This window comes from Bos taurus, chromosome 19 (genome assembly GCF_002263795.3).
Source record: "Bos taurus isolate L1 Dominette 01449 registration number 42190680 breed Hereford chromosome 19, ARS-UCD2.0, whole genome shotgun sequence".
Lineage (NCBI taxonomy): Eukaryota > Metazoa > Chordata > Mammalia > Artiodactyla > Bovidae > Bos > Bos taurus.
Genome location: NC_037346.1, coordinates 56,004,765 through 56,028,907, shown reverse-complemented (window position 1 = coordinate 56,028,907; position 24,143 = coordinate 56,004,765). Strand labels below are relative to the sequence as shown.

At 58.7% G+C, this 24,143-nt stretch overlaps 2 protein-coding genes across 7 annotated transcripts in view; both read left to right on the top strand.

Moving 5' to 3' along the window:
* Positions 1-154: 154 nt before the first annotated feature.
* On the top strand, positions 155-7,570 carry TSEN54 (tRNA splicing endonuclease subunit 54). 5 transcript variants are annotated; one of them, XM_005221183.5, is made up of 11 exons: positions 155-961; positions 1,310-1,474; positions 1,586-1,649; positions 1,735-1,818; positions 2,174-2,272; positions 3,355-3,407; positions 4,344-4,436; positions 4,631-5,274; positions 6,081-6,141; positions 6,466-6,582; positions 7,068-7,570. In XM_005221183.5, exons 4-11 carry the CDS (start codon positions 1,753-1,755, stop codon positions 7,216-7,218), a joined length of 1,284 nt encoding a protein of 427 aa, XP_005221240.1. In that variant the 5' UTR covers positions 155-961; positions 1,310-1,474; positions 1,586-1,649; positions 1,735-1,752; the 3' UTR covers positions 7,219-7,570. The 5 variants fall into 5 exon arrangements, with proteins under 5 accessions (XP_005221240.1, XP_059733886.1, XP_059733885.1 ...); XM_059877903.1 differs by lacking the exon at positions 155-961 and adding an exon at positions 1,073-1,149 and having other exon boundaries at positions 4,631-5,135; XM_059877902.1 differs by lacking the exon at positions 155-961 and adding an exon at positions 1,073-1,149 and having other exon boundaries at positions 4,631-5,135; positions 6,081-6,153.
* A 1,063-nt stretch (positions 7,571-8,633) lies between these two features.
* Positions 8,634-24,143, top strand: part of LLGL2 (LLGL scribble cell polarity complex component 2) — a 35,459-nt gene continuing 19,949 nt past the window's right edge. The window contains exons 1-3 of one of the 2 annotated variants that reach the window (XM_024980344.2): positions 8,634-8,730; positions 17,053-17,147; positions 19,339-19,429. In XM_024980344.2, coding sequence (XP_024836112.1) covers positions 19,355-19,429 — 75 coding nt within the window. In that variant the 5' untranslated portion in view covers positions 8,634-8,730; positions 17,053-17,147; positions 19,339-19,354. 2 annotated transcript variants of the gene reach the window in all.

Sequence of the window (24,143 nt, the reverse complement as noted above, 5' to 3'; positions counted from 1 at the left end):
TCAATCAAAGGCTGCGGCCCCGCCCCGATCCGCGCGGGGCCCCGCCCCGGTCCGCGCGAGGCCCCGCCCCACCCCCCCCGGGCTCGAGCGTCCGCGCATGCGTCCAGGTGAAGCGATGGGGGCGGGGAGGGGGCGGGGACTAGAGAGCGAGCCTCGGTCCAGACTGGAGTCCGGGCACGACCCGGGGCTCTGGAGTTCAGAAGGACGGGAGAGACACCGTGTGTGTGACGGGGTGCGAGAGAGGACGCGATGTGATGGGCCGGGAATCGAGACCCAGGAATCCCACTTGGGGAGCCCCCCCCTTTCTTCTTTCTCGCCCCTCGTCCTTCCCGGGACTCCCGCGGCGACCTCCGCCCGCGACCCGAAGTCACAGGCCGACGGCCCCTGGTCGGAGCGATGGTGCCACCTAGCGGGCCGTGTGGGGACGGCCCGAGGCGGCGGCGGCGGGGACCCCAGGCTCCGGGAGGCGCTAACGACCGGCTGGGGTGGCGCTTCAGCACCGTCGTGGGTCGGACAGCGCCTCCCGCCGCCCCCCCAAGTCCTGGAAGCCCGGCTTCCGAGCCCCCAGGCAGGGACTCAACAGAAGGACCTGAAGGAACTGCGGGCCCCCATAGTCTGCACCTGGCGGCCCGTGGTGGCCCTCAGTGTGCGAAGCCGAATTGGGGAACCCAGCATTCTCCTTTCTCTAACCCCGCCTTCCTCCCGGTCCAGCCTGGGTGGTGCGGACTAGGCAGTCCGGGGTTGCGGAGGGGAGGGTCACGCTTATAACTCTTCATATGACGCTTTCAAACGCCAGCCTTCTCGAGAACTACTAGAGAGGAGCCCCAGAGGCGGGCGGGGGATAGGAGAGGGGGAGCTCCTACAAATCCAGAAACTAGCAAGCTCTCCGCCCCCTAGTAATCGCGGCGCATATTTGTCGGCGGGCGCTAGGACCCAGGACACCCAGGAAGGTGGGAAGCAGGTGGGTGGACCGGAGCCCCGGGGAGCGGCGGTGGAACCCGCGCGCGCTAGGGCCGCGCGGACTCCCGGCGGTGGGCGGGGCGGGAGGGGTGGGGCAGGGCGGTGCGCGCGCAGCGTCGGCCAGCCCCACCCGATGGATCCCGAGCCTGAGTCGGCCTCCGTGGAGGTTCCGGCCGGGCGCGTGCTCAGGTGCGGCGTGGCCGGGCCTCGGGGTTGGGGGTGGGGGGCGGGAGCCGTGGCCGCGGGGTGGGCGCGGGAGCGGGCCCGGAGCACCCGGGCCGGAGATCTCCAGCCTGGGCTGAGCGGCCCCGACTGCGCGGCGCTAACGCCGCGGCCTTTTCTCCCCCAGTGCCCCGGAGCTCTTCGCCGCACGTTCCCGGTCCCAGAAGCTGCCCCAGCGCTCGCATGGCCCCAAGGACTTCCTCCCCGACGGCTCGGAGGCCCAGGCCGAGCGGCTGCGCTTGTGCCGCCAGGAGCTCTGGCAGCTGCTGGCCGAGGAGCGCGTGGAGCGCCTGTGAGAGGGGCGGGCCGGGGCGGGGGCGGAGCCGGGGCGGACTGGGCGGCTGGACCCCGTAAGTCTGATCCGGTGGGCTTGAGACGGACCCCTCTCCCCGCTCCTCGCCAGGGGCAGTTTGGTGGCCGCCGAGTGGAGACCAGAAGAAGGCTTCGTGGAGTTGAAGTCTCCTGCGGTGAGCGGCGGGGCTCAGAGACCCGGGACCCGCCTACTCTGCCTTCCCGGGCTCCTTTGTGACATCTGCTCTGGGTCCCCCGCAGGGTAAATTCTGGCAGACCATGGGCTTCTCAGAGCAGGGCCGGCAGCGGCTTCATCCAGAAGAGGCCTTGTATCTGCTGGAGTGTGTGAGTGGGGCCCCTGGGAGAGTGGAGAGGGGATTGTGACCAAAGAACCGGAAGGGCGTTTCTTCTGGGGGAAAAAGTATCTACAACCGAGTATTCGGATGGGGGGTGGGGGGTGGGGGGGAGTCTTGTAATCTGCTTTCTAGAGCAGGAGACAAGAATGTCACTCAGGGAGCAGGCTTTCCAGTCTGTTAGTAACGATGCTGCCTCCCTCTCCCCCCTCCCCTTCCTGGCCGGCCTGATTCTTGCCGTGATGGGTGGGGGGTGTAGCACGCAGATAGCAGAGTGGGGAAGTTGCTCCCTTGGCCGTGCCACCATAGGGAGGGTTCACAAGCCGAGCTATGGGCTGCACTTTCAGGGCTCCATCCAGCTCTTCCACCAAGACCTTCCGCTGTCTATCCAAGAGGCCTACCAGCTGCTGCTGACTGAGGACACAGTGACTTTCCTGCAGTACCAGGTATCAGCCACCCTTTATAAGTACCTACAAGAGCTTCCCTGGTGGCTCAGTGGTAAAGAACCCACCTGCCAATGCAAGAGACTCTGGTTTGACCCGGTAGGTCACCTGGAGAAGGAAACTGCAACCCACTCCAGTATTCTTGCCTGGGAAATCCCATGGACAGAAGGAGCCTGGCGGGCTGCAGTCCACGGGGTCACAAAAGAGACACAACTTAGTGACTACACAACAAGCCACGTGCTGAGGCTCCAAGACTGACAAGGGCTTATGTCCTAGTGGGGGCGCTTGGGTAATGTATAGGTAAGAAAGCAAATGGATGTTTGACTTCAGAGTTGAGTGCCAAGAAAAACACAGAGGAGGAGGGGCACAAGGCTAGAGACATAAATGTGGAGATCTTGATGGCATGGATATTTCAGACTCCACTGGGCTGTAGGGAGGTGTGGCCAGAGTAGAAGTCTGTGTCTGAAATCTGGGGCACTCTAACATGAGGAGGTCAGGGGGAAGATAATGGATGTGAGGAGTGTCCAGCAACGGAGAAAACCAGGAGAGGGGGCATCAGAGAGACCACAAGAAGGTCTTTTCAGGAAGAAGGGCTTGGCTACGTTGAATGCTACTGAGAGATCAAGCAAGCTGGGGCATACCTGCGTACATCGCTCATATATGGATGCAGGGCCACATGGAGGAACATGTGGTTCATCCAAAAACCCACCCATCTTTGGAAGTGTTGTGGGGCGGCAGGATGTCCACCCCCTCTGTTGTCTTGTCTGTATTGTAGTCAGGAGCTTCACTTGTGACAGCTTTGATATCAAAATATTCTGGCTTAAGTTTTTTCCCTGGTCCATCAGCTATCAGCTTTTGGGGATTTGCATTTAAATCAAGAAACTGCTGTCATTCGTGCCCAGAGTAAGGCCAGTGAGAGACAGCAACTCAGAGACTTGAGACCTCAGTGTGGGGAGGGTGTTTATGAGAGAGTATGGTCCTGCCGGTAGCAGGGTTTGGAATCTCGGGGCGTGGTGAATGGCTTCTGTCTGGAGAACAGTTTTTTTCCATAAGTGGACGTCTGACTTCGGGTTTCTTTTTTTGAGGTCTTCAGCCACCTGAAAAGACTCGGCTATGTGGTTCGACGATTCCAACCAAGGTAAATCCCTGTCTTAGTTCCCTCGAATTTATCCTAGTCCCCAGCGACTAAGCCCAACACTGACTACTAACTGGGTGCTGGCCCTCTGCTGGCTGCTGAGGAAGAGCAGAGAACAAAAGCACTACCCCACAGAACCTGTGTTGAGGGGAGCTTACACAAAACACCATCACTTTGCAAAATCAGTGATCTTGGAAACCTCGTATAAGCCCAACAGGGAAAACATGGTCACACAGATTAGAGTTTATCCCTTAGATCAGCACTATCTGATAGGACTTTCTGTAGTGACAAAAATATTCTGTCTGTGTTGTCCAGGATATGTGGCTTGTGTGGAATTTTTTATTTTAATAGGTTTAAATTTAACTTAAATAGCCCCTTGTATCTAGGGCTACTATAATGGACAGTACAGCCTCACAGCCATAAGAAAAACTCCTGGCAGGGAAGAATGCTGTAATAAAGGGCCACACTATATTGTTGAATATAAAAAGGACCAAACAGCAGTATGTTAGTACAGTGTCATTTTTGACAGAGATATGGTGAAAGACAGTCAATATGTGTGTTTGTAGGAAACAAAATGTTACCTTGGTATCCATGGGTTTTATTTTCATTTTTCTTTATTTTCCAAGTTTTCCAGTTCTCCTGACTTTTCTCACCAGTGTTAATTATTTATTGCTGGCTCTGCAGGAGCCCTGGTGTCAGGGAACCTCTGTTCAAAGGTACCACTGATGAGACCCAGAGGCCTGGACAAAGATGCGCAGGGAGGCCCCTGTGTCTTCCCCCATTACTCTGTGTGGGGTCTGCCTGGGGCTCCAGCCCTTGGTTATGGTTCTAGCCCTGGCCCGCTGACTTACTCTGGGCCAGTCCCTCACACATTCCAAGGGGAGCACCAGACTGAGGAGGTGGATCAGTTGCCTGCCCCCCACCCATTCTCACCCACAGCTCTGTCCTGTCCCCTTACGAGCGGCAGCTGAACTTGGACGGTGGTGCCCAGTGCCTGGAGGGCAAGAGGAAGAGGAGGAGCTCCAGCTCTCAGTAATGCTCCCCGCATGGCCACCCCACAGGGAGAATTCTGTGGAAGTGCTGGTGTTCGGGACCTTGGAGAATGCCTGGGCTTAAAAGTTGGGTTGGGGTGGCTCCCGCAGGGGCTCAGGGAGGCAGTAGGGCTTATGGAGGTCATGTGCACCTCAGCAGTCAGGAGCAGATGGGCTGCGTTTCCTCTCCCTCAGGTCCATTAATAAGAAGCCCAAGGCCCTGCAGAACCCCCTGCAGGGGATGGATGGGACACCCGAGAGCCCAGCAACCTGCAGCCCACCTCCCCAGAACCAGAACAGCTGCCGCCCAGAGGAGAAACCCCAGGAGTCAAGCCCCATAAAGAGCCCCGTGGGCCCCCTTCAGCTGCTGGGGTCCCTGAAACCCTGCCCTGGTCTGGGCAGGGAGGGGGCACAATGCAGCCCAGAGAATGGCAAAATAGAGGACGGGGTCACGGGGGCTCCTAAGCCCCGCTGGAACTTTGAGCAGATCTCCTTCCCTAACATGGCTGCAGACAGCCGCCATACCCTCCTGCTCGCCCCCGCTCCTGAGCTGCTCCCGGCCAACGTGGCTGGACGGGAGACGGACGCCGAGTCCTGGTGCCAGAGGCTCAACCAGCGGAAGGAGAAGCTCTCTCGGCGGGAACGGGAGCGGCAGGCAGAGGCCCAGCACTTCCGCGAGGATGTGAACGCTGACCCCCAGGTACAGCGCTGCTCCAGCTGGCGGGAGTACAAGCAGCTGCTGCAGAGGCGGCACCTGCAGAAGACCCAGAGCCGCCCCCCACACCTGTGGGACCAGCCTGTCACCCCCTTGCTGAGTCCCGATCGCGCCGACTCCCCAGGTACCACATCACCCTGCCACAGGCCACGGGCAGCTGAGGGATCACATGCCTTTAAAAGCGGCGTGCATTGACTGCAGCTGATGGAGGCTTAAGGAAGATGGGGGAGGAGAGAGCGGTAGGTGGAGTGGAACCCACAGGATTGTCCACTGCAGGAAGCAGCGAAGAGGCTCCTGGGAAGGTTTAGAAACAGCCTGGTCTGTGCCTGAGGAGAGGCGAGGAGGAATGTAAACTACAACCGCATCCTTAAAATCATAAACAAGATGCATGTGGATGGCTGTGGTCCTGTGCTCTCCCACCTCTGTTAGAGGGGAACAAGGGGGCGATATGTTGGCCAAATGAAAGGAAGATCTCCTATATACCCTACATGTTAAGAGTAGAGAATAAGACAAGAACAGTGCTAATATATTCAGGACTACAATCCTTATGGGAATGTGGTGTGTTGTAAGGAACTAGAGTGAGATTGCCAGAGCAGTTAAATTTGAATTTCAGATAAATAACTTTTTTTTTTTAAAGTATAAGTATGTTTCAGATATTGCATGAGACGTGTGTGTTGGTCGCCTGGTTGTATCCAACTCTTTGTGACCCCATGACTGGAGCTCGCCAGACTCCTCTGTCCATGGAATTCTCTAGGCAAGAATACTGGAGTGGGTTGCTATTTCCTTCTCCATGCATGAGACATACCTATACTTTAAAAAAAAAAATCTGCTAAATCTGGCAACCCCAAACAAGATGGCAGATTCAGAGATGTCAGGGAGTCTGGATGGTCGACTCTCCTCACGAGCGCCTTGTTTTCACCGTCCTTGTAGCCTCAGTCCTTCAGCAGATCTCTGTGCTGCAGACAACGCACCTTGCTGAAGGAGGTGCCCGGTGAGTCTCCAGGTAGTGCCCACCTCTATAGTACTTGGGGCGCCAGCAGGAGTTGGCAGCTGGGATTTGACTCCTGAGGTTGGGCATGAGCTGGGGGATCATTTCAGGGGCCCCTACCCTGGTAATAATACTCCTGTATATCCGCAGGAGTAAGAGCCAAGTAGATTGATGATTTATCCCACCGGTTCTGAGATAGGGTCACTGCTCCTCCTTAGTCTCCCTGGAGGAGGCTGCTCCCTGAAACGGGGAGGAAAAAGGTGGTATGGAAAGAAAAGGTGGGAGAGGAGTGCCCCTGTCTCCTAAGGTTTCTCACTCTGTCCTCAGGCTGTTGGAGAAGCCCGGGGGCTTGGAGATCAGTTTTGATGTCTACCAGGCTGACGCCGTGGCCACCTTCCGAAAGAATAACCCTGGCAAGCCCTATGTCCGGCTGTGCATTAGCGGGTATGAGACCAGTGAGCGTGGCTGCGAGTCCTCTTGTAAACCACGTGGATGTCCCCTCCATGCCCCCCGCTAATCTGTCAGTCCCTGAGAAGAACCAGTGGTCCAGAGAGGTCACACAGCCAGTTAGTGCTACGGGAACCCAAGCGTCCTCATCCTCAGTTCTCACTCCTGTCCTTTTCGAGTAGCTTCTCTCCTGGGCCATTTCAGTTCCAGGCTCAGCCAGCAGAAGGATGTGAATGAGGGGTTTCCGGGCTAAAAGAGAGGCAAGACCCTCACTATTCCCAGTCTCCTTACCCTACCAGGGCCCTGGGTGTTACTTGGAAAATCAGAGCCATGTGGTTTGCAGACAGGAGAGCCCAGGGCCAGACTTCTTGTCCCCCCAACTCCTGTCATACATCGGCCTTCCCTGGGAGCTTAGGAGGGTTGGCTTCCCAAACTTATGGGTGGGCTCTGGCCAGGTCTCAGTCTAACCTTGATTCTTGCAGATCTGATGAGCTGGTCCCAGACCTCTGCACCCTCAAGCGGTTGTCCTACCAGAGTGGGGATGTCCCTCTGATTTTTGCCCTGGTGGATCATGGAGACATCTCCTTCTACAGCTTCAGGGACTTCACGCTGCCCAGGGATCTGGAACACTGACCACCCAGCTGAGGTCTGCCCTGGGGGACCTGGACCGTCCACTCTCAGGGACCATCGCAGTTGCCTCCTACACCCAGACTCTGATCTGTAGCTTCAGAGGCTAGTCTGGGCCTTGGCCTTGGGTGTCTGATGCCCACAGGAGAGCAAAGCCTTGCCCCGCTACCTGGCCGCTGCAGCGCTTCTAAGCCCCAGGTCTGAGACTGCTGCCTTGCAGTAATCCCCTTGGAATTCAGGACTAGATTCCAAGAGGCCAGCGAGGTGGGGCAGAAGACTCTGTGCCTTTAAATGAGAGTGTGCCTGCTTCATGCGATAAAGCCAAAGCCATTAAAATATATATATATATATCCTTTTACTGCTGTAGCTGGATTTACTGGAAGAGTCCTCCCTACCCCACCATCCTTCGGAATTGGGCCCCAGGCCCTCCCCACCCACAGTGCTGCTTTCTCCGGTGCAAGAGCTAGGAGCAGCCTGTGGGAGGGCAGAAATGCGACCCCAACCCTTTCTCCGGGAAGTCACTGACCTCTAGTTAGTTTGGCTTTCTGAAAGGTAGTCCGAAGTGGGAGGTTGGCACTACACCACGCAGACGGCTCCGGGTAGAGGGGCGGCGGAGAGGCGCCACGTCAGCGTGGCTCGAAAGCTAGTCGTTTCAAACTGTGCGGTGGAGCGTGCCATCCACGGCCCAGGCCTCTGGCCTGGCCTCCACCCCCCGTTCTTCTCCCCTCTCGTCGTTCCAATTGCCCTCCCTCGTTGTGCTAAAAACCCCGGTTGCTGCTGCTGCCGCTGTCGACGACTCGGAGGAGGGCTCAGGCTTGGGGCCCGCCCGGAGAGGAGGTGCTTCGGCGACGCCCGATCCCAAAGCACCTAGCTCTCGGTCCCGAAACTTGGCCCTGTGTCCACCGGCCCCCCTCCCTGATAGGGTTGGGCGCTTGCAGGAAGAAGAGCAGGCTGGGCTTTGCCCCTCCCTCCGGGGCAGCCCGGGGCCGGGTCGTGGGAGGGACCGCTCCCCTCTGCAGCCGGTCCTGGGAGGTAGCCCGGGGCAGGCGCGCGTTCCGGGAACTATTTCCTCCTCCGGGAGGCGGCGGGACACTGGGCGCGGCGCGGAGGTCCTGCGGCCCAAGGTGCGCGCAGGTGAGGCTGGGGGCGGGCCGACAGCGCCTCGTGCATATTCACGCGGGCTGGGGCCCCGCCCCCGGGCGGACGGAGCCGCGGATTGGCCCGAGCGCGGCCCCGCCCCCCCGAGGGCGCCGGCGCGGGGACCCCGCCTCGACGGCCGTGGACTCCCGGAGGCGGGGCCAGGCCCGGGGGGCGGGGCCGCTGGGGCCCGGCGCTCAGGGCCGGCTCGCCCTTTATGTAAATAGTGGCGGCCCCGCCCCCTGCTCGCCGCTCCGGAGGTGAGCAGGAAGGAGACTGCCGCCCAGCAGCCTGCGGGCCCGCGGCGGAGCGTGCGGAGCCGGTGGCTGGGGCTGAAGGAGGACTCGGAGGCCTCGGGCGGGGGCCGGCCTGGGGTTCCAGGTGAGTGCGGGCCGGGGCCCACCTGGCCGAGGCCGCCCCCTCGGGGCGCCCGCCGGCCGGAGCGGGAAGGCCGGGGAGGGCCGGGACCCCTGGCTTCCCCGGGCGGGGAGGGCTGCGCGCGGGTCCGCTCGCCTCGCCCCGGATCCCGTCGCTCCGCTCGTCTGGGAGACAGACACCTGTAGAAAGTGCGGCTGGGAACTTTTCCGTGCCCGATCCGCCGGCGATCACAGACAGAACTTGGGTTTCGGGCTTGCACAATCGTGTTGGCTTGGTAGAGCCGAGGAACAGGTGCTCGGCCCGGCAGAGTGCGAGGGTCACCGCGGGCGGAGACGGAGCCCCGGGACCCCGGGCCCCACGTGTAAGGCGCCTGGCCGGAGAGGCCGGCGACGCGCACCCCCAGCGGCCCTCTCTCCGCCCGCGGGGGCCGGAGCGCGTTACGTCGGCGGCTTAGCCCCTGCCCCTGCCATCTGGGCCCTCTGCCTGCCGGCCCTTTGTGCCTCCTAATCCCCGGACGCAGGAAGCCCGCGGGAGGGACTTGGGTCTTGGGGCCTTTCTCCGCCCCAGGCAGCTTTGTATCCCTTTGGGGGACGTGATGGAGACCCAGCCTCTTTTCCACAGCCACGGTGGTGGGATTGCGCAGCGGGACGCTGGGACTTGGCGAAAAGTGAGAAATTCTGTTGTGTCAAAGAAAGTGCAGTTTGCTCTTGGTTTTCTCGGGGCTGGACGGTTCCCAGGCACCCTGAGCTTGGGCTGCGAGGAGAACTGACGGTTACCAGGAGAGCTGTGGTAGTGGCCCCCTGAGGCTCTCACCTGAGACAGGTGAGCTTTGGGTGAGGTGGGCGGGGCGTAGACTCAGCGCCCTTCCCTTGGGGATCCTTGTGCCAGATGCAGGGCATCTTAACCAAGGCTCTAGGCACCCTTCCCGGAGTTTACAACTCAGGGTCTTTTCAATCTGGGGAGGGGATTCTGAGCAGAGAGGGGAAGAAGAAGGGGTTGTGTGTCATGGAGACAGGAAACCCCAGGTGGGAGACTCAGAGCAGCAGTACTGAAGAGCCCTGGCCCAGCTCAGCGGGGAGCCAAGGGCAGAAGTGGCTTCTGAGGAAGACCGTCTGGGTTTTGTGAGCTGAAGCATGGGAATGGTCCTGGAAGAGATGGGCCAGCTTCTTTATGTTATGCACAGGGCATTCAGATTTGGTTTTCTTCAACCATCTGCACACAGTGCTCACTTTCATCAGTGAGGAGTCAAACCAAACTTGGTGCTTCGAGTGCCTGCTGCTGTTCTCTAAAGTTTAGACGGGGCCAGTCTCGGTGGGAGCCCCTGGGCAGTTGTTTAAAAGGTCTGGGTCATCCTGCATCCCTAACCTTCTCTGAGTCAAAGAAGCATCCCCTTTAGCAGCAGATTAATATAGTTTTATTCATTTAGTAACTTAGTCCTTTGTTATTGTTTAGTCGCTAAGTCCTGTTGGATTCTTTTCCCACCCCATGGACTGTAACCCGCCAGACTCCTCTGTCCATGGGATTTCCCAGGCAAAAATACAGGAGTGCGTTGCCATTTCCTTCTCCAGGGGATCTTCCAGACCCTGGGATCGAACCCATGTGTTCTGCATTAGCTGGTGGATTCTTTATCGCTGAGCCACAAGGGAAACCCAACTTCTTAGTAGCGTTTAAAAAGTGTCTTAATCCCAGATAACCCGTAATAGGTTCAAAAATTTAAAAGGTAATAGGAGCTCCCTGGGGCAAATGAAGCATTTTAGAAAGAGTAAAATAAGAGGGAAAAATCTTCCCTCTTGCTTCATAGTCTTGCCTCAGGTGTAGTGCTTGCTTTTTCTTTTTTTTTTGGTTGTGCTAGGTCTTCTCTGCTGCACGGGCTTTTCTCTAGTCGTGGCGAGTGGAGGCTACTCTCTAGCTGTGGTGTGCAGACTTCTTGTTGCAGTGACTTTTCGTTGTGGAGCACGGGCTCTAGGGTGCATGGGCTTCAGTAGTTGCAGTACGTGGGCTTCAGTAGTTGCAGCTCCTGCGGTCAAGAGCACACGCTCAACAGTTGCGGCAAATGGGCTTAGTTGCCGTGCATCATGTGGGATCTTCCCAGACCAGGGATTGAACCTGTGTCTCCGTCAGGTGGATTCTTTACCACTGAACGACCAGGAAGCCCTCAGTAAGATTTTTAGTGTCTTTCCAGACTCAGGTATAGTTTTGAGTTGTGCCATGCTGATTTTTCACTACATGACCTTGACTCTGTTACTTAACCATGCCAAACCTCGGCGAGCCTTGTTTTTACAGATGTTGACAAGAGGATGAAAAATATCATAGATACCTGGTCCTGGCCGGCACCAGGTGAGGGTGGGCTGCTCAGCCTCCCCGCGAAGCATAAAAGTCATACGATCACTTGCAGCAAGCCTTAGGGCAGATGCCGGGGCCTTTTGAGCCCTGACGGGTCATGAGGGCAGTTGGCTTCTCTGTCCAGAAATCCCAATTTTTGAAAACCTCTGGAGAATGAGAACTTTGAGAATGAGGCTGTTGCTTCTTGGAGGGCTGAGGTCTCTCCTAACTTCACTTCGGTTCCAGCGGCCCTCGGTATTTCTGCTGCTGCTTAGAAAAGCCGGGAGTGAGGCCTGATGGCCAGACCCCAGCTGGGGCAGCCTTTCCTGGGGGGAGTGTGTGTGTGTGTGTGTGTGTACAATCTAATCTCCTCTGCTCTGTGCTCTGGGGAGGGCTTGACTGTTACACATTCTGCACCCTGGTGGGTGGGTGGGTGGGTGGCGGGGTCAGTGGGTAGGGGAAGCGTGTTCCTGGGCTGCTCTGTTACCATTAACGAGATTTTTCTCTGAACTCCGTCGTGCATTCCGTCAACCTCATTCAGGGAAGAGATATCTCCTGCCAGGACTTCCTGGCCCCGGGACCCTCCCTCCCACAGAGAAGCTGGTGTGCAGAGCTGCGAAGGGTGGGATCCTCTGCCATCAGCCTGCGCCCCACCGTCTACCCCACTGGAGACATTGAGCATCCCTGGCGGGAGTCAGGGGCAATGTGGTGTCCGCAGAAGGGCCCTCCCAGACATGTCAGCCGCAGCTTTTGAGACACCCGAATCAGGGGCCCGGCGAAGGCCCCGGAGGCCCATGGCCTCTGCCCCTGGGTTGGCTGCTTTGAGCGGCACGGCCGGCTGGACCCACTTATCCTGAGTACTCAGCCCGGAGAGGCCTTCTTATCTCACTCGGGTGATAGCACTATCAGGGCTCCTTCTGGCTCGAGGCTCGGCAGGTCTCTGGCAACGTTGTTTTCCCTGGCCCTGGAGTCCTTTGCAGAGAGAAGTGGGGTGTGGGACAGAAGATGGGGTCCCCGTGGGGCCACCGGTACTGTTTGCCCTTCTCCAGCCCCAGCTCCCCAGGGTTCCCTGGGAGAGCCTCCCCTCCCTGTGGGCTGTCCCTGTGGGCCTTTGTCCACCTCCCTTGGGGGTGGCCTTCTCTCCCCCTTACCCCCTGCGTCTCAGAGGAAACTGGTCCTCAGAGGAGTCACCCCATTCCTTCCCCTCCCCAGGAGCCACAGTGAATTCTTGAGCTAGGAGAGGCTCCTCTGGGCGTGGGGACAGGGAAGCAGCTAGGCACCTGACTCTACCCTTCAGGAATCCAGCAGAGACTGGATACTTTCTCTAGACACCTGACTCAGTGTTCCCAGGGTTTGATGAGAGGGACATCTGGGCGCAGGACTGTTTGATTCTAGTAAATAATGTTGGCTCTCCTTGCCAAGGAGCCGGGTCTTCTGGAACATCAGGCTAAGACAGGGTCCATAAGGGTATCCCAAGCCCCATGTCAGGTGTGGTATGCACATGGCCCGGCCTTGGCCAGAGACGAGAACAGGAAGTTCCCCTGCGGCCCCATCCTTGTGCTCTTTGGGATCAGTGGCTCCTACCTGGAGAAGATGTTTGCCTACTTGATCCCCATTCAGTCCCAGCTGTTCATTTATTCAACAGGTATTTGTTAGTGTCTCTGTATGTGCGGTGTGGTTTAGACACCAGGCATAATCCTTGCACCAAGCAAAGATCTCGGCTGTCACAGGACTCCTGTTCTAAAGGATGGGAATCTTGAGTGGCCAGGAATAAGTGTAGGTAATAAATAATCTGCTAAAAGGCAATATGAGCTATAGAGGAAGAACTGAGGTGGAGGCAGGGGTTGAGACCCCTTGGGAGGGAGGCAGGTTGCAACTTTAAAAAGGGGTCAGGATGGGCTTCATCAAAAAGGTCACACGTGAGCACAGGCTTACAGAAGGTGCCTTGCCTTGCTCAGTCAGTCGTGTCTGACTCTTTGGGACCCTATGGACTGCACCCCGCCAGGCTCCTCTGTCCAAGGGGATTCTCCAGGCAAGAATACTGGAGTGGGTTGCCATGCGCTCCTCCAGGGGAATCTTCCTGACCCAGGGATGGAACCCGCATCTCCTTTGTTGCAGGTAGATTCTTTACTGGTGAGCTACTGGGGAAGCCCTACAGGAAGTGAGGGAGTTCTTTAAATAAAATTCGGTGCCTCTCATGTGTCAGGGAGGCTTCCCTGGTGGCTCAGAGGTTAAAGCGTCTGCCTGCAATGTGGGAGACCTGGGTTTGATCCCTAGGTTTGGAAGATCCCCTGGAGAAGGAAATGGCACCCCACTCCAGTATTCTTGCCTGGAGAATCCCATGGACGGAGGAGCCTGGTAGGCTACAGTTCACGGGGTCGCAAAGAGTCGGACACAACTGAGCGACTTCACTTTCACTTTCATGTCTCAGGGCTCTAAGCACTGGAGATACGACCATGGAAGGTGAGGCATGTCCGTCCTGGGGCTGACATATCCTGAAAGCTCCACGGGTTGGCCTTCCAAGTTTTAGGCAAGTCGGAGGTCATGTTATGGAGCTTGACGGGATGAACCAGGCAGCTTACCCACCCCCACCCCAGGCGAGTCGTAGTCTGTCTTCTCCCCAGAATGGCTTTGCTTTTCCCCGTGCTTGGCCAGTCCCAATCTGTCACTTCCCTGGAGGGAGGCTGGGGTTAGATTGCAGGTGAGGACTGACTCCCCCAGAATGGGGATGTGGAGAGACGCAGGCATTCTGACTTCCCACCCCCGCACCCGGCAGGAGGGCCCACCCAGGGCTGGAGGACTGGCCTGTGGCTCCGTTGGGATGTGACTGACCTGGATCCAGCCAGGGAGGGTGAGGGCTCTTGGGGAGCCCCATTGTCCTGGGAGTGAGGCTTGAACTGAGCAGACGCTGTGCAGTCTGGTTGGAGTTCAGGTTGGGACTTGGACTCCTCTCAGGCTTGCTAGCGCTCAGAATTAGCAGTTTCATAAGTAGCTGGGAGAATTACATGAGGCGATGCTTGTCGAGTGCTTCAAGCAGTATCTGGCCACAGCTCCCTCCGTCGCTTTTATTACCTAACAGCAGCAGCGACGACAGTACCGTGGTTGCCGCCTCCTCTCTGTTTTAGTCCCACCTCCACAGAGGTGCCCTTTGAGCCAAGGTTTGGTTGCTAAGCTGCTGGCCAGGGGCTGCCTGGTGCCTCTGGGGGATTGGGTTTCCCAGGACAACTCAGGCGCCAGCAAAGCAGCCGTGGGCATCTGAGTTGGCACAGGCAGATGCTGGAGGGGTCAGCAGCTGCCCCGGGCGCTTAGAGCCCTGCCTTACCATTCCCCCAGGGTGGGAGGTGCAGGGGCGTGTTCACACCCTGCAGACGGAGGCCAAAGCCACACGCGGGCCTCACACAGGATGTCGGGGAAGGGAGGGCGGTTTCAGCAGCAGCAGGCTGTGGGGAGCTGGCTTGAGCCGGGGCTGTGCCACACGCCAGACGTGCTCCCAGCGATTGTGAACAGGGGAATCATGCTCCCGGGGCTCCAGGAGCCTTCCCTCCCGTGGGCCCCGGGTGTCCAGAGCGCTGCTTCCAGATGTAGCCTCTCCCAGCAGCCCAGGCCATGGAGGGACCCTTCTAGGGGGGGCTGGCCCATCACACACCTCCAGGACAGGCTGGCACGGCTTGGTCAAGCCTTTGTTTCCTGGGGATAAATGAGCCCAGGTGCCCCAAACCATGCCAGCGTGGGCCGAGCCGTCTGTTATGAGAACCAACCCCCTGTGACACAATCAGAAGTGCTGCTTCGGGCAGGGAGCCAAGACAAGCCCACTCCCATGCGTGTGTTTCTTCTCTGCCTTCAGCAGGTATGTGTGGGTCCCCCACCCATGTGGGGTCTGAGCAGAGGATGGGAAGGGAAGACCAGGTGTGATTTTACTAGCCTGTGGCCAAGTAGGCGGGCTTCCCAGGTGGCTAGTGGTACACACACACACACGTACACACACACACACACACACACACACACACCTGCCAATGCAGGAGAGGCAGGTTCGATCCCTGGATTGGGATGATCCCCCAGAAAAGGAAATGTAAGTCACTCCAGTACTCTTGCCTGGAGAATTCCTTGGACAGAGGAGACTGGCGGGCCATGGTCCCTGGGGTCGCAAAAGAGACGCCACTCAGCCACTAAACAACAAACATCTGGCCAACAAGTAGGCAGCACCTGAGAGCTCGCCAGTCCCCTCCCAGGCCTTCCTGCTGAAGCTCACGGCCGCCCCCACCCTTGATCATGGCCCGCAAAGTAGTAACATCCTTTCACCCCAGGCCTGGGCCCCTGAAGCCTGAGGTCACAGAGCTGGTTCCACCCACCTGTCTGCTCCCTGCCTCTGCTCTCAATTCGGGGTCCAGAGTGGCGGGGGGATGGGAGGCGGCAGGGGTAATTGTCCCCCAACAGGACCGAGTGCCTGCTGTGAGCACAGGGTTGTCCTCACACCTGACCGCTGCCTGGGCCCCCACTCCGTGTGATCTTCTTATTGCCCTTCCTGGGAGGTAGATAATCAGAAAGGAGGAAAAACATCACTGGTAATCCTATAACCCCTCCAGTGTGTTGTCAACTTATGTAAATATTTTCAGTAGATTCTTCCCAACTCCCGGATACACTGGACACATGTTTCCACAGCCATCATCTCCTGCCCTTTTCGTGACCGTCTGCCTCCCGTCGTGGGGCTGAGCACCCCTCACCCGTCCCCTGCTTTTGGCCGCTTAGGTGGCCTCTGATTTTTCCTAGTAGCTTAACGACCAGCATGACAAGGTGGGGGAGGGCATCCATGGAGCTCAACGGGTGCCTGGGTCCCCGGTGGTTTTAGACATCATTTGAGCCTAAGGTGCGGTCCAGCGCTGAGGGAGCACAGTGAGCGAGCATGGTCAAGATGGGTTCAAATACAGATGTTTTCAGAAGGCGATTTAAAAAAAAAGTTTTTCTTTTATATTGGGGGGTAGCTGATTAACAACCTTGTGATAGTTTCAGGTGAACAGCGATGGGACTCAGTCGTACAGATACATGTATCCATTTTCCCCAAAACTCCTCTCCCAGCCAGGCTGCCCCATGACATTGAGCAGAGTTCCCTGTGCTGTACGGAAGGTGATTTTTTTAATATGCTGCCTGAGGGGCAAGAAGGTTATTTCAGAGAGAATCGTGAAGACAAAAGCATGGAAACCAGAGTGAATGGGACTCATGTTGGGGTGCCTAGCAGACAGATGGTCAGAGGGCCAAGCAGAGGGGGACACAGTTGGGGAGGAGAGGGCGGACCCTGTCAGGCCCCTGCCCAGGACTGTCAGGGAGTTCCCTGTGGGCACAAACTGAAGCTGTTTGCTGTGGCCCACCAGGACCCCCTTTCGACCCATGGCATCCCTCCTGCTGCTTGTGCCCGGCCCCCGCAGGCACACGCAAGCTTGTTCTGGCTGGCTGACACGCCCTGCCCCGAATCCTCCCATGGCTGACTGCTTCCCGCCATCCAGGACAGGGTGGAGATATTGTCACCTCCATTCATTCATTCAGCGAGCTCCACGGGGGAGGAGGCGAGGGTGGGAGGCGCTAGAGCATCTGGAGGAAAAGCGTCCCAGGCAGAAGGAACGGCAGACACAGAGACCCAGACCCGGGAAGGTTGACCGGGTCCTGCTGACCATCCTGGTCCCTCCATCGAAGCGTCTTCCCCTATTTTCCTGGAGGCTCTGATCTCTACCTGAAACCAGCCCGCCGACTGATTTCGTGTACCTGTGAGTCACCACACCCCCCTGCCAGGGTGTAAGCTTGGCGAGCTAGAGGATCTCGTCTGGCTGTCAGAGGATCTTGTACGCGCAGTCCTAGGACCGGGTTTACTCCGTGCCAGGCCCTGGAGTTTGGCGCTGCGCCCACTGCTCACAGCAGACCAGCGCTCTCGGCCTCCAGGAACTGCCTGAGGGCCACCTAGCTCTGCGTCCCCAGCCCTGGGCTTTTTCCCTGACGTCTTTTTCTCCCGCTCAGGACTCGGTTGAGTCGATAGCATCTGTTCCACCCCCGGAAGCTCCAGGCAGGCCCAGGTTCCTGAAGCTTCTCCGCAGAGAACCTGCTTGTCTGGGGTGAGTGGAGCCGAGGCTTTGCCTGGAGCTGAGTCCAGCCCGTCCCAGAGCTGTCCTCCTTCGAGATGGGAAGGCTCTTTTTAGGCCTCGTCTTGAGCGGTGCTTCTGTATTGGGAGCTCCTCTGAAGGGTGGGTTGGAGTGAGGAGCACATGCAGTGTGTACCTACTGAGGTCCTGACTCCGTCCCCCGAGGCCACGGGTGTCCCAGCCCACGGTGGAGTGAGTGACAGGGGCAGGCAAGGCCACCCAGCCTGGCCCAGCCACAGCGCGCTGGCGGCCACGCCGCTGCCTGGTTGGCCCCGAGCTGAAGGCATGTGGGAGTGTGTCTACATGCATCTGTGCCTTTGATCCTGGGGCTGTAACCAGGCATCCTCTGTCCTGTCGTATACCTCCTTGGCTGCCTCCCAGAGCCCCAAGAGTTGGGAATCCACCACTCCTGGGGGCAATCTGCATTCTGTCCATCCCTTCCCAGTGATTTGATGAGTTGCCCAGCCTCTGTGGTCTTCCTTTCCTTGTCTGCCAAGTGGGGATATTCCACTCATCTTCCAAGGAGTCCTCTGGAAGGTGAACACCCAGGATGAGGTTCGGGTACACCTTGTTCTAACTCACAAAAGTGTGTTTCAGTGCTAGTAGGCAGCTGGGGCCCCGAGGGGCAGCTGGGTGGATGGAGCGTCCGTCCTCCCTTCCCAGGTAGGGCTGCCCACCCCCCCCCACCCCCGCACGTCTTCCCCGGGCTGTGCAGCGTCACCCTTGCACTGTGTGGGTCCTCGGTACAGACGGCCCCGTGCCCACTTGACCCCAGCCCCTACAAGAGTCTCCAGGCAGCCTCCTCCGGGGCGACCCTCCTGGCTTCCTCTGACTTCTGACTCAGTGACCAGGGCCGGGGGAGGGGGCGTGCCACCCCCAGGAGCCCGGGGCAGCCGGCTGATGAGCTGGTGCACCCTCCCCCACGGCTGGAATGCCTGGCCACCAGCTCAGCTGTTTGTCCAGGAGGTTGCTGCAGCCCGGCACCCGGTCTGTTGTCACTCCCAGAAGCCTGCGGGACTTTCCCATGTTTGTTCCCCAAACCTGCTGCAGGGCCTCGGGTCAAGCAGGCACCTGGGAGTTTCCCGACTGCCTGCTGGTCCTTGGAGGAGTGGGGCCTTCTCTGGCTCCCCCCAGATGGGAAGCCGTTTCCAGGGTGGGCCTGAGCCCCTGTGTTTCCAAGGACAGGCCCTGGCGTCCTGTGGTCAGTGGGAGGTTGTGCTCTTGGAAGCCGGAAGCGGGAGCCCATGTGATCCCACCCTCTTCCCCAAGGATGAGCCAGAAATAGTTCCCCTTGGACTGGGGAATGCGTTCTGTGGTGGGCGGGCGGTTTGGGGGCTTTGAGCTGGTTTCTTTATTGGGAGCAGGTTTCTTCTCCTGATTAGCCTCCACTTGGGCCCGTGCGAAAACCAGCGCACCCCATTGGAGCCCAGGGGCGCTGGACCTGGGAGAGCCAGAGATGAGACAGGGAGGTGGGGCGGAAGCCTGGGGCTACGCAGGCCCCGGCAGCTGTGGGGGTGGACCCAGCTCCGCGTGGGTCCCCGGTGTAGGGTGGGATGGTGGGAGCAGCCTCAGCCCAGAGCCCCCGGACAGCCTTCCCTGAAGTCGGAAGGAAGAGTCTGTGCAGGGGTGCTGACCCGCCGCGGGAGTTCCCCTGGGCCTTTCCCTTCTCCCATCTGGGTTCTGATCTGTGAGCCCAGGTGGACCGCCTTTGCATTCCCACTTCCCCCTGGTTCTGGAGACAGAGGCTTGTGAAGTTTCCCTTTCTGGGTAGCCAGAGTTTTATGGTTCTCCAGAAAACAGGTTAACAATTAAGCTTAATTAACCTCGGGGCCTCTGGCCCTTCTTGTTGCTATAAAGCTGGGCTAAATGGCTTCCTCCCCCAGCTTCTCCCGTTGGCTTTACAAGGGCCGCAGGTGGCCGGGAGCAAGCGTCAGAGTGTTAACTGGCTGTGGGCCTCCGGGTACAGGGCTCCCTCCCTCCAGTCTCCTGTTAGGGAGGCGCACTCCAGGGATGGGCCATGGGGAAGCCCAGGGTGAAGTGAAGCAGGCCCGGCTCGGGGCTCAGCCACCTGCAGGCTCGGGGAGAGAGGCTGCCCGCACTGGGCGCTGGGCCCGGTTCTGGGGCCTCCCTCGCCGGGCACTCAGCTGTTCCCTGCTTTCCCCAGGGGACCGCACAACAAGATGAGGAGGTTCCTGAGGCCGGGACACGACCCTGCGAGGGAGAGGCTCAAGAGGGACCTCTTCCAGTTTAACAAGGTAAGGGGAGCCGGGGGCCGGCTGGGTGTGAATGGCGGGCATGAAAGTATCCCTCCCCCAGGAACTGCCCTGGTGGTCCAGTGGTTAGGACTCCGTGCTCTCACTGCCAAGGGTGCGGGTTTGATCCCTGGTTGGGGAACTAAGTGCAACGCAGCCAAACAAACGAACAAAAGGTGTCACCCTCCCCCCAGGCGGGGGCTGGCACTGGGGTCGCCTTTACCTGGACTAGAGTGCTTACTTGGCGCCACCCACCGTGCCCCCGGGATCTAGGTTTTGGAAATGGGGTCTGGGTGGCAGCTTTCCTGGGCGAGGAGAACAGGATGCCCAGCAGTGGGCTCTCCTTGCCCCTCATCTCTCTCTGACCTCGGCAAGTCTCTCCATCTCTCCCAGCCTCAGTTTCCCCACCTGTAACGTGGGGATAAAACCATGCACCCCGCCTACCTCCCCCGGGGTTATAGGGGAGGCTTAGGGCTAGGGAGGATGAGATGTCAGTGAGTCCTGCAGAGTGTAGTCCTGTTCCCATGATGCCAGCTTCCTTGGAGCCCTGGGGCCACAGGCTACAGCTGTCCCCTCCCTCCTCAAATCATCCCCAAAGGAAAACACGGTGTTCCCTGCAGCGGGGAGGCATGGTTCCTTCTGGCGGGTTCTAGGCCTGGGCGGGTGGGGAGAGGCATCTGTGAGAAGGTGTGGGTTGACATATGACTGTCCCCACCCTAACCTGCTCCTAAGCCCCCCGCCCCCCAAAGTGAGTGTCCTTTTCCCAAGATCACAGGGCTTCCTTGAAGGCTGGGCCTGGGAAGGCTGGAGCCGGGCTGTAAAGGGGAAGGAGCACAGCGTGGTTTATTAGCTCCAAGGCCACCTAGCAATCTGAAGCCAATCCGGGGTAATTAGCCCCTCTCACTTCTACTTTGATCTAGGCCCCGGCCTCCCCTCCAGAAGGCAGACGGCAGGAAAGGGAGCAGCAAGGTGCTCCTCCCCTCAGAGGGGCACCCAGGATCCCTCCAGGCCATGCTGACGGGTGGGCTTCCAATCCAGCTTAGCCTCTTAGAAGTGGGGGGAGCCAGTGCCCATCACACACTGCATAGGCCCATCATGTGGACCATGTGGAATTAGATCGTTTAAGGGCTGGGTACAGTGGCCCGGGAGTGCCAGCTGCTGTTTTCTGGGGCTGTGTGCCTCCCAGGGGCCAGGGGCGTGTTTAAGGCTAGTCAGGGTCCCATTGTGCTCTGCCATTTTCCTCTAATTTTCTTGACCTGTGGCTCTGAGGGTACCTGCCTCTGGGATCAGGGCTTCCCCAAAGGAACACCTCCTCCCACTGGGGTAAGGAAGCCGTGGGTGGGGCTTTTAGGCCTTGGGGTGGGTGTGTGTGTGCACACGCAGGTGTTATGAACGGGGGAGCTGCCATTCTCGTTCCCAAGGGAACAGCTCATGGGTGTTGAGTGCGGGTCTCAGAACCTCAGCACCCACCACGGGGCCTGGGTGTGATCGCTGTTGCCTTCCATTGCCCCTGATGACGCTGGGATCTTACACCCCAAAAAGGTGGCTGATTCCGGGGCAAACCGGATAGACAGGCTCAGCGAAGAGGGATGAACCCCCGCCCCAAGTTCCAACTGTGGAACAACAGGGTGGAGCTGGGGTGGGGCCAAGGTAGAGGAATCGGCCCCCCACCGTGCCCCCAAATTCGGCTGCCCCACCCCCAGGCCTGGCTGGGGAGAGGGAGGGGAGGCTCCTGGAATTCCTTCTTACTTCCATTCACTTCTGAGAAACATGCTTTGAGTACCTACTGTATACACAGCACAGGGCTGAGGCTTTGAGAATCTCAGATAAGAGCTTTGCCCTCCAGGATGTTTATAATCTGGTGGAAAGAAGAGGGCTGATGGTCTGAAGTGGGGGAAGTCTTGGGAGATCTTTGGGGAAGGTGAGGGCCTTAGACTCATCTAGGCTCTGGGTGAGCGGTGGAGCCTGGAGGGTCAGGATTGGAGGGTGAGGTTGGATCCTTGGTGATGGGGGAGCCCAAGCCCCGCCCCCAGCCGTGAGGTCCAGAGAGGGTGGAACCTCGGAGTCTGGGTCTGCTACACAGAGCCTGGTGGGTTTTGAGCAGGGGTGTGAGCGATCTCATTTATGACTTATTAGCTAAGGTGCTTCTGGGACTTTTTTCAACCTTTCACTCTGAAGCAGGTAACCCTTAGGAGATGTTGCATTGACTGGGTGGGGCCCAGCAGTGGCGGTGGGGCGCCAGGCTTGGCACTGTTGACATTTGGGGCCTTCAGGAGCAGCAGCATGCCCGGCCCTGCCTCCCCGACATGACAACCAGAAACGTCTCCAGACGTGGTGCCAGTCAGGTACCTTCCTGGGTTCATTCACCAGCCAGGTGACCTTGGACAAGTTCTTGTTCAGTCACTCAGTCATGTCTGATTCTTTGCAACTTTGTGGACTGCAGCATGCCAGGCTTCCCTGTCCTTCACCATCTCCTGGAGTTTGCTCAAACCCCTGTCCATCGAGTTGGTGATGCCATCCAGCCATCTCATCTCTTCTGTCGCCCCCTTGGACAAGTTCCTCATCCGTAAATGGAGAGGCTGGTAGAAACTACCCCGCAGTGTTGGTGTGCGGATTAAATGAGTTAGTGTGTAAATCGAGGGGCCTAAGTGGCCGGTGGTTCCAGTATTAGCACAGCTGTGAATGTTATCTGGCTCAAGGTTGAATTTGGAGGGTCTTGGCACCCTCCAGCAGAGGTGTGTGACCAGGTCCCAGCAGGCAGTGGGATGCACAGAGCTGGAGCTCAGAGCCTCACATCTGGGGAAGCAGGCAATGTCGGCCCTGGAAGGGCTGGTCTGCAGGGCACCGAGCTGGGAAGTGGGACTTGGCACCATCATCGGCCAGTCCCAGGCGGCTTGCAGATGCCCACTTCTAAACCAGGACTGGGTCTCTCCCTCCAGCATCTTCTGGCGAAACTCTTTGACACTCGCTGCCAGGGAGGTGCCTCAGAGAGAGCAGCATGTCCTGTGTATTTGGGAAGGAGCTCTGTCTGTGGACAGATGCTCGAAAGCCCCTGCTGGGGGCTGATTGTCTGAAGGGTAGCTCCGGTTCACCGGGGGCTCGGGGCCAGGCAGCACAGGGGCCAGGACTCTGGAGACAGGTGGTCTGGGTCTAGATGCCAGCTCACTGAGTGACTGCAGAAACATCACTCTCTCTGCTCCTCAGTTTCCTCATCTGTAAAGTGGGTATTATTGGAGAAGGCAATGGCACCCCACTCCAGTACTCTTGCCTGGAAAATCCCATGGACGGAGCAGCCTGGTAGGCTGCAGTCCATGGGGTCGCTAAGAGTTGGACACGACTAGGCGACTTCACTTTCACTTTTCACTTTAATGCATCGGAGAAGGAAATGGCAACCCACTCCAGTGTTCTTGCCTGGAGAATCCCAGGGACAGGGGAGCCTGGTAGGCTACCGTCTATGGGGTCACACAGTCGGACACGACTGAAGTAGCATAGCATAGCATAGCAAAGTGGGTATTATAGTAACCCCTCCACCCTGGTGGTATGCTGAGTGAGTTAAATTGCTTTGAATGGCGCCCACGTATGGCTGATGCCCTACAGAGTCAGCCTCGTCTTCGCCTCCTCCTGACGACTCACGTGGTAGTGTTCCCGCTTCTGCAGGTGAAACTGAGGGCTCCATGCTTGCATGGCCTGAGCACCTGGAGGGGCACCAACTCGGAACACAGCACCCAGTTCCATCTGCCCACAGCCGAGGCCTCAGGGTGCTGGCCCTGACTCTCACCTGTGCCTTGTGCTGTGTCCTCGGGCCAGTCAGGAGGACAGAGGAGTCAGCTGGCTATGCCAGCAGGGCCGCCGGGGACCACATGTAGGGACTGTGGGACCCACAGGAGGGAGGAAGGGACCCCGAGGGCACGTCACTCAAGTAAAATCTCTTCCTTGAAAAATCCCTCGAGGCCCGGCCTCCCTAGTGAGACCTGCCAGCCGGCTGATAAGGGCACCCGGGCCCTTCCTGCCTGGGACCACCCTCCCCCACCCCAGGCCCTGAACAAACAGTGTGTTCCTGACCAGCTGCCCCTGTCCAGGGCGGTCTGGTCCTGGCTTTTGCATGGCTGGGCCCCTGGTGTCAGGTGACAGGCTCCCAGGGAGGGCCAGGTTGCTGCCAGCGCCAGGAATCTGGGCTGACCACACCCAGTCTGGGCCAGTGCCTCCCTGTCCCCCACTCCACCCCCCAGCACACCCCCAGGCGCCCCTGGGCAGCCTTCCTCCCCGCCCCCGGCAAGTGCTAGGGGCTCCTCAGCCCTCGATCTTGGATGGGGTCCCCCCTTTCTGGGGGCAGCGGGGACCTCTGCTGTCTCCCTCCCTCTGCTCTCTCCCTTCCGGGGAACCCGAATGAGACAGACAGGCTTTCTCTCTGCACCAGGCTTATGTTGCAGTCTGGCAGCTCCTACAAATCTCTCCTTTCCCAACTCCCTGTCAAAAGCGTTCATTGTTCTCCCTTCTCTTGGCAGAGGTCACCTGAGCCAGGTAGCAGGGCGGGGACAGTGCCAGGTAGGCTGGATGTTGGGCCCGGGAGGTAGGGGAGGACAGCCCACGGCTGCCAGGCTCTGGTCAGCCTTTGCTTTGAACTGGAGCTGGAGGCGGCTGGGAGGGCTGGGCCTGCGTCCTGGGCGGAGGGCTGATGGGGGTTGCTCTGTGCCTTAGAAGTCCACACAGGGGCTCC

Coding starts and splice junctions, on each gene's coding strand:
- TSEN54 (NM_001205691.1), top strand. CDS start 1,094: ATGGATCCCGAGCCTGAGTCGGCCTCCGTGGAGGTTCCGGCCGGGCGC. Junction 1,650..1,734: donor TGGAGTTGAAGTCTCCTGCG/GTGAGCGGCGGG, acceptor GGTCCCCCGCAG/GGTAAATTCTGGCAGACCAT. Junction 2,273..3,354: donor TGACTTTCCTGCAGTACCAG/GTATCAGCCACC, acceptor TCTTTTTTTGAG/GTCTTCAGCCACCTGAAAAG.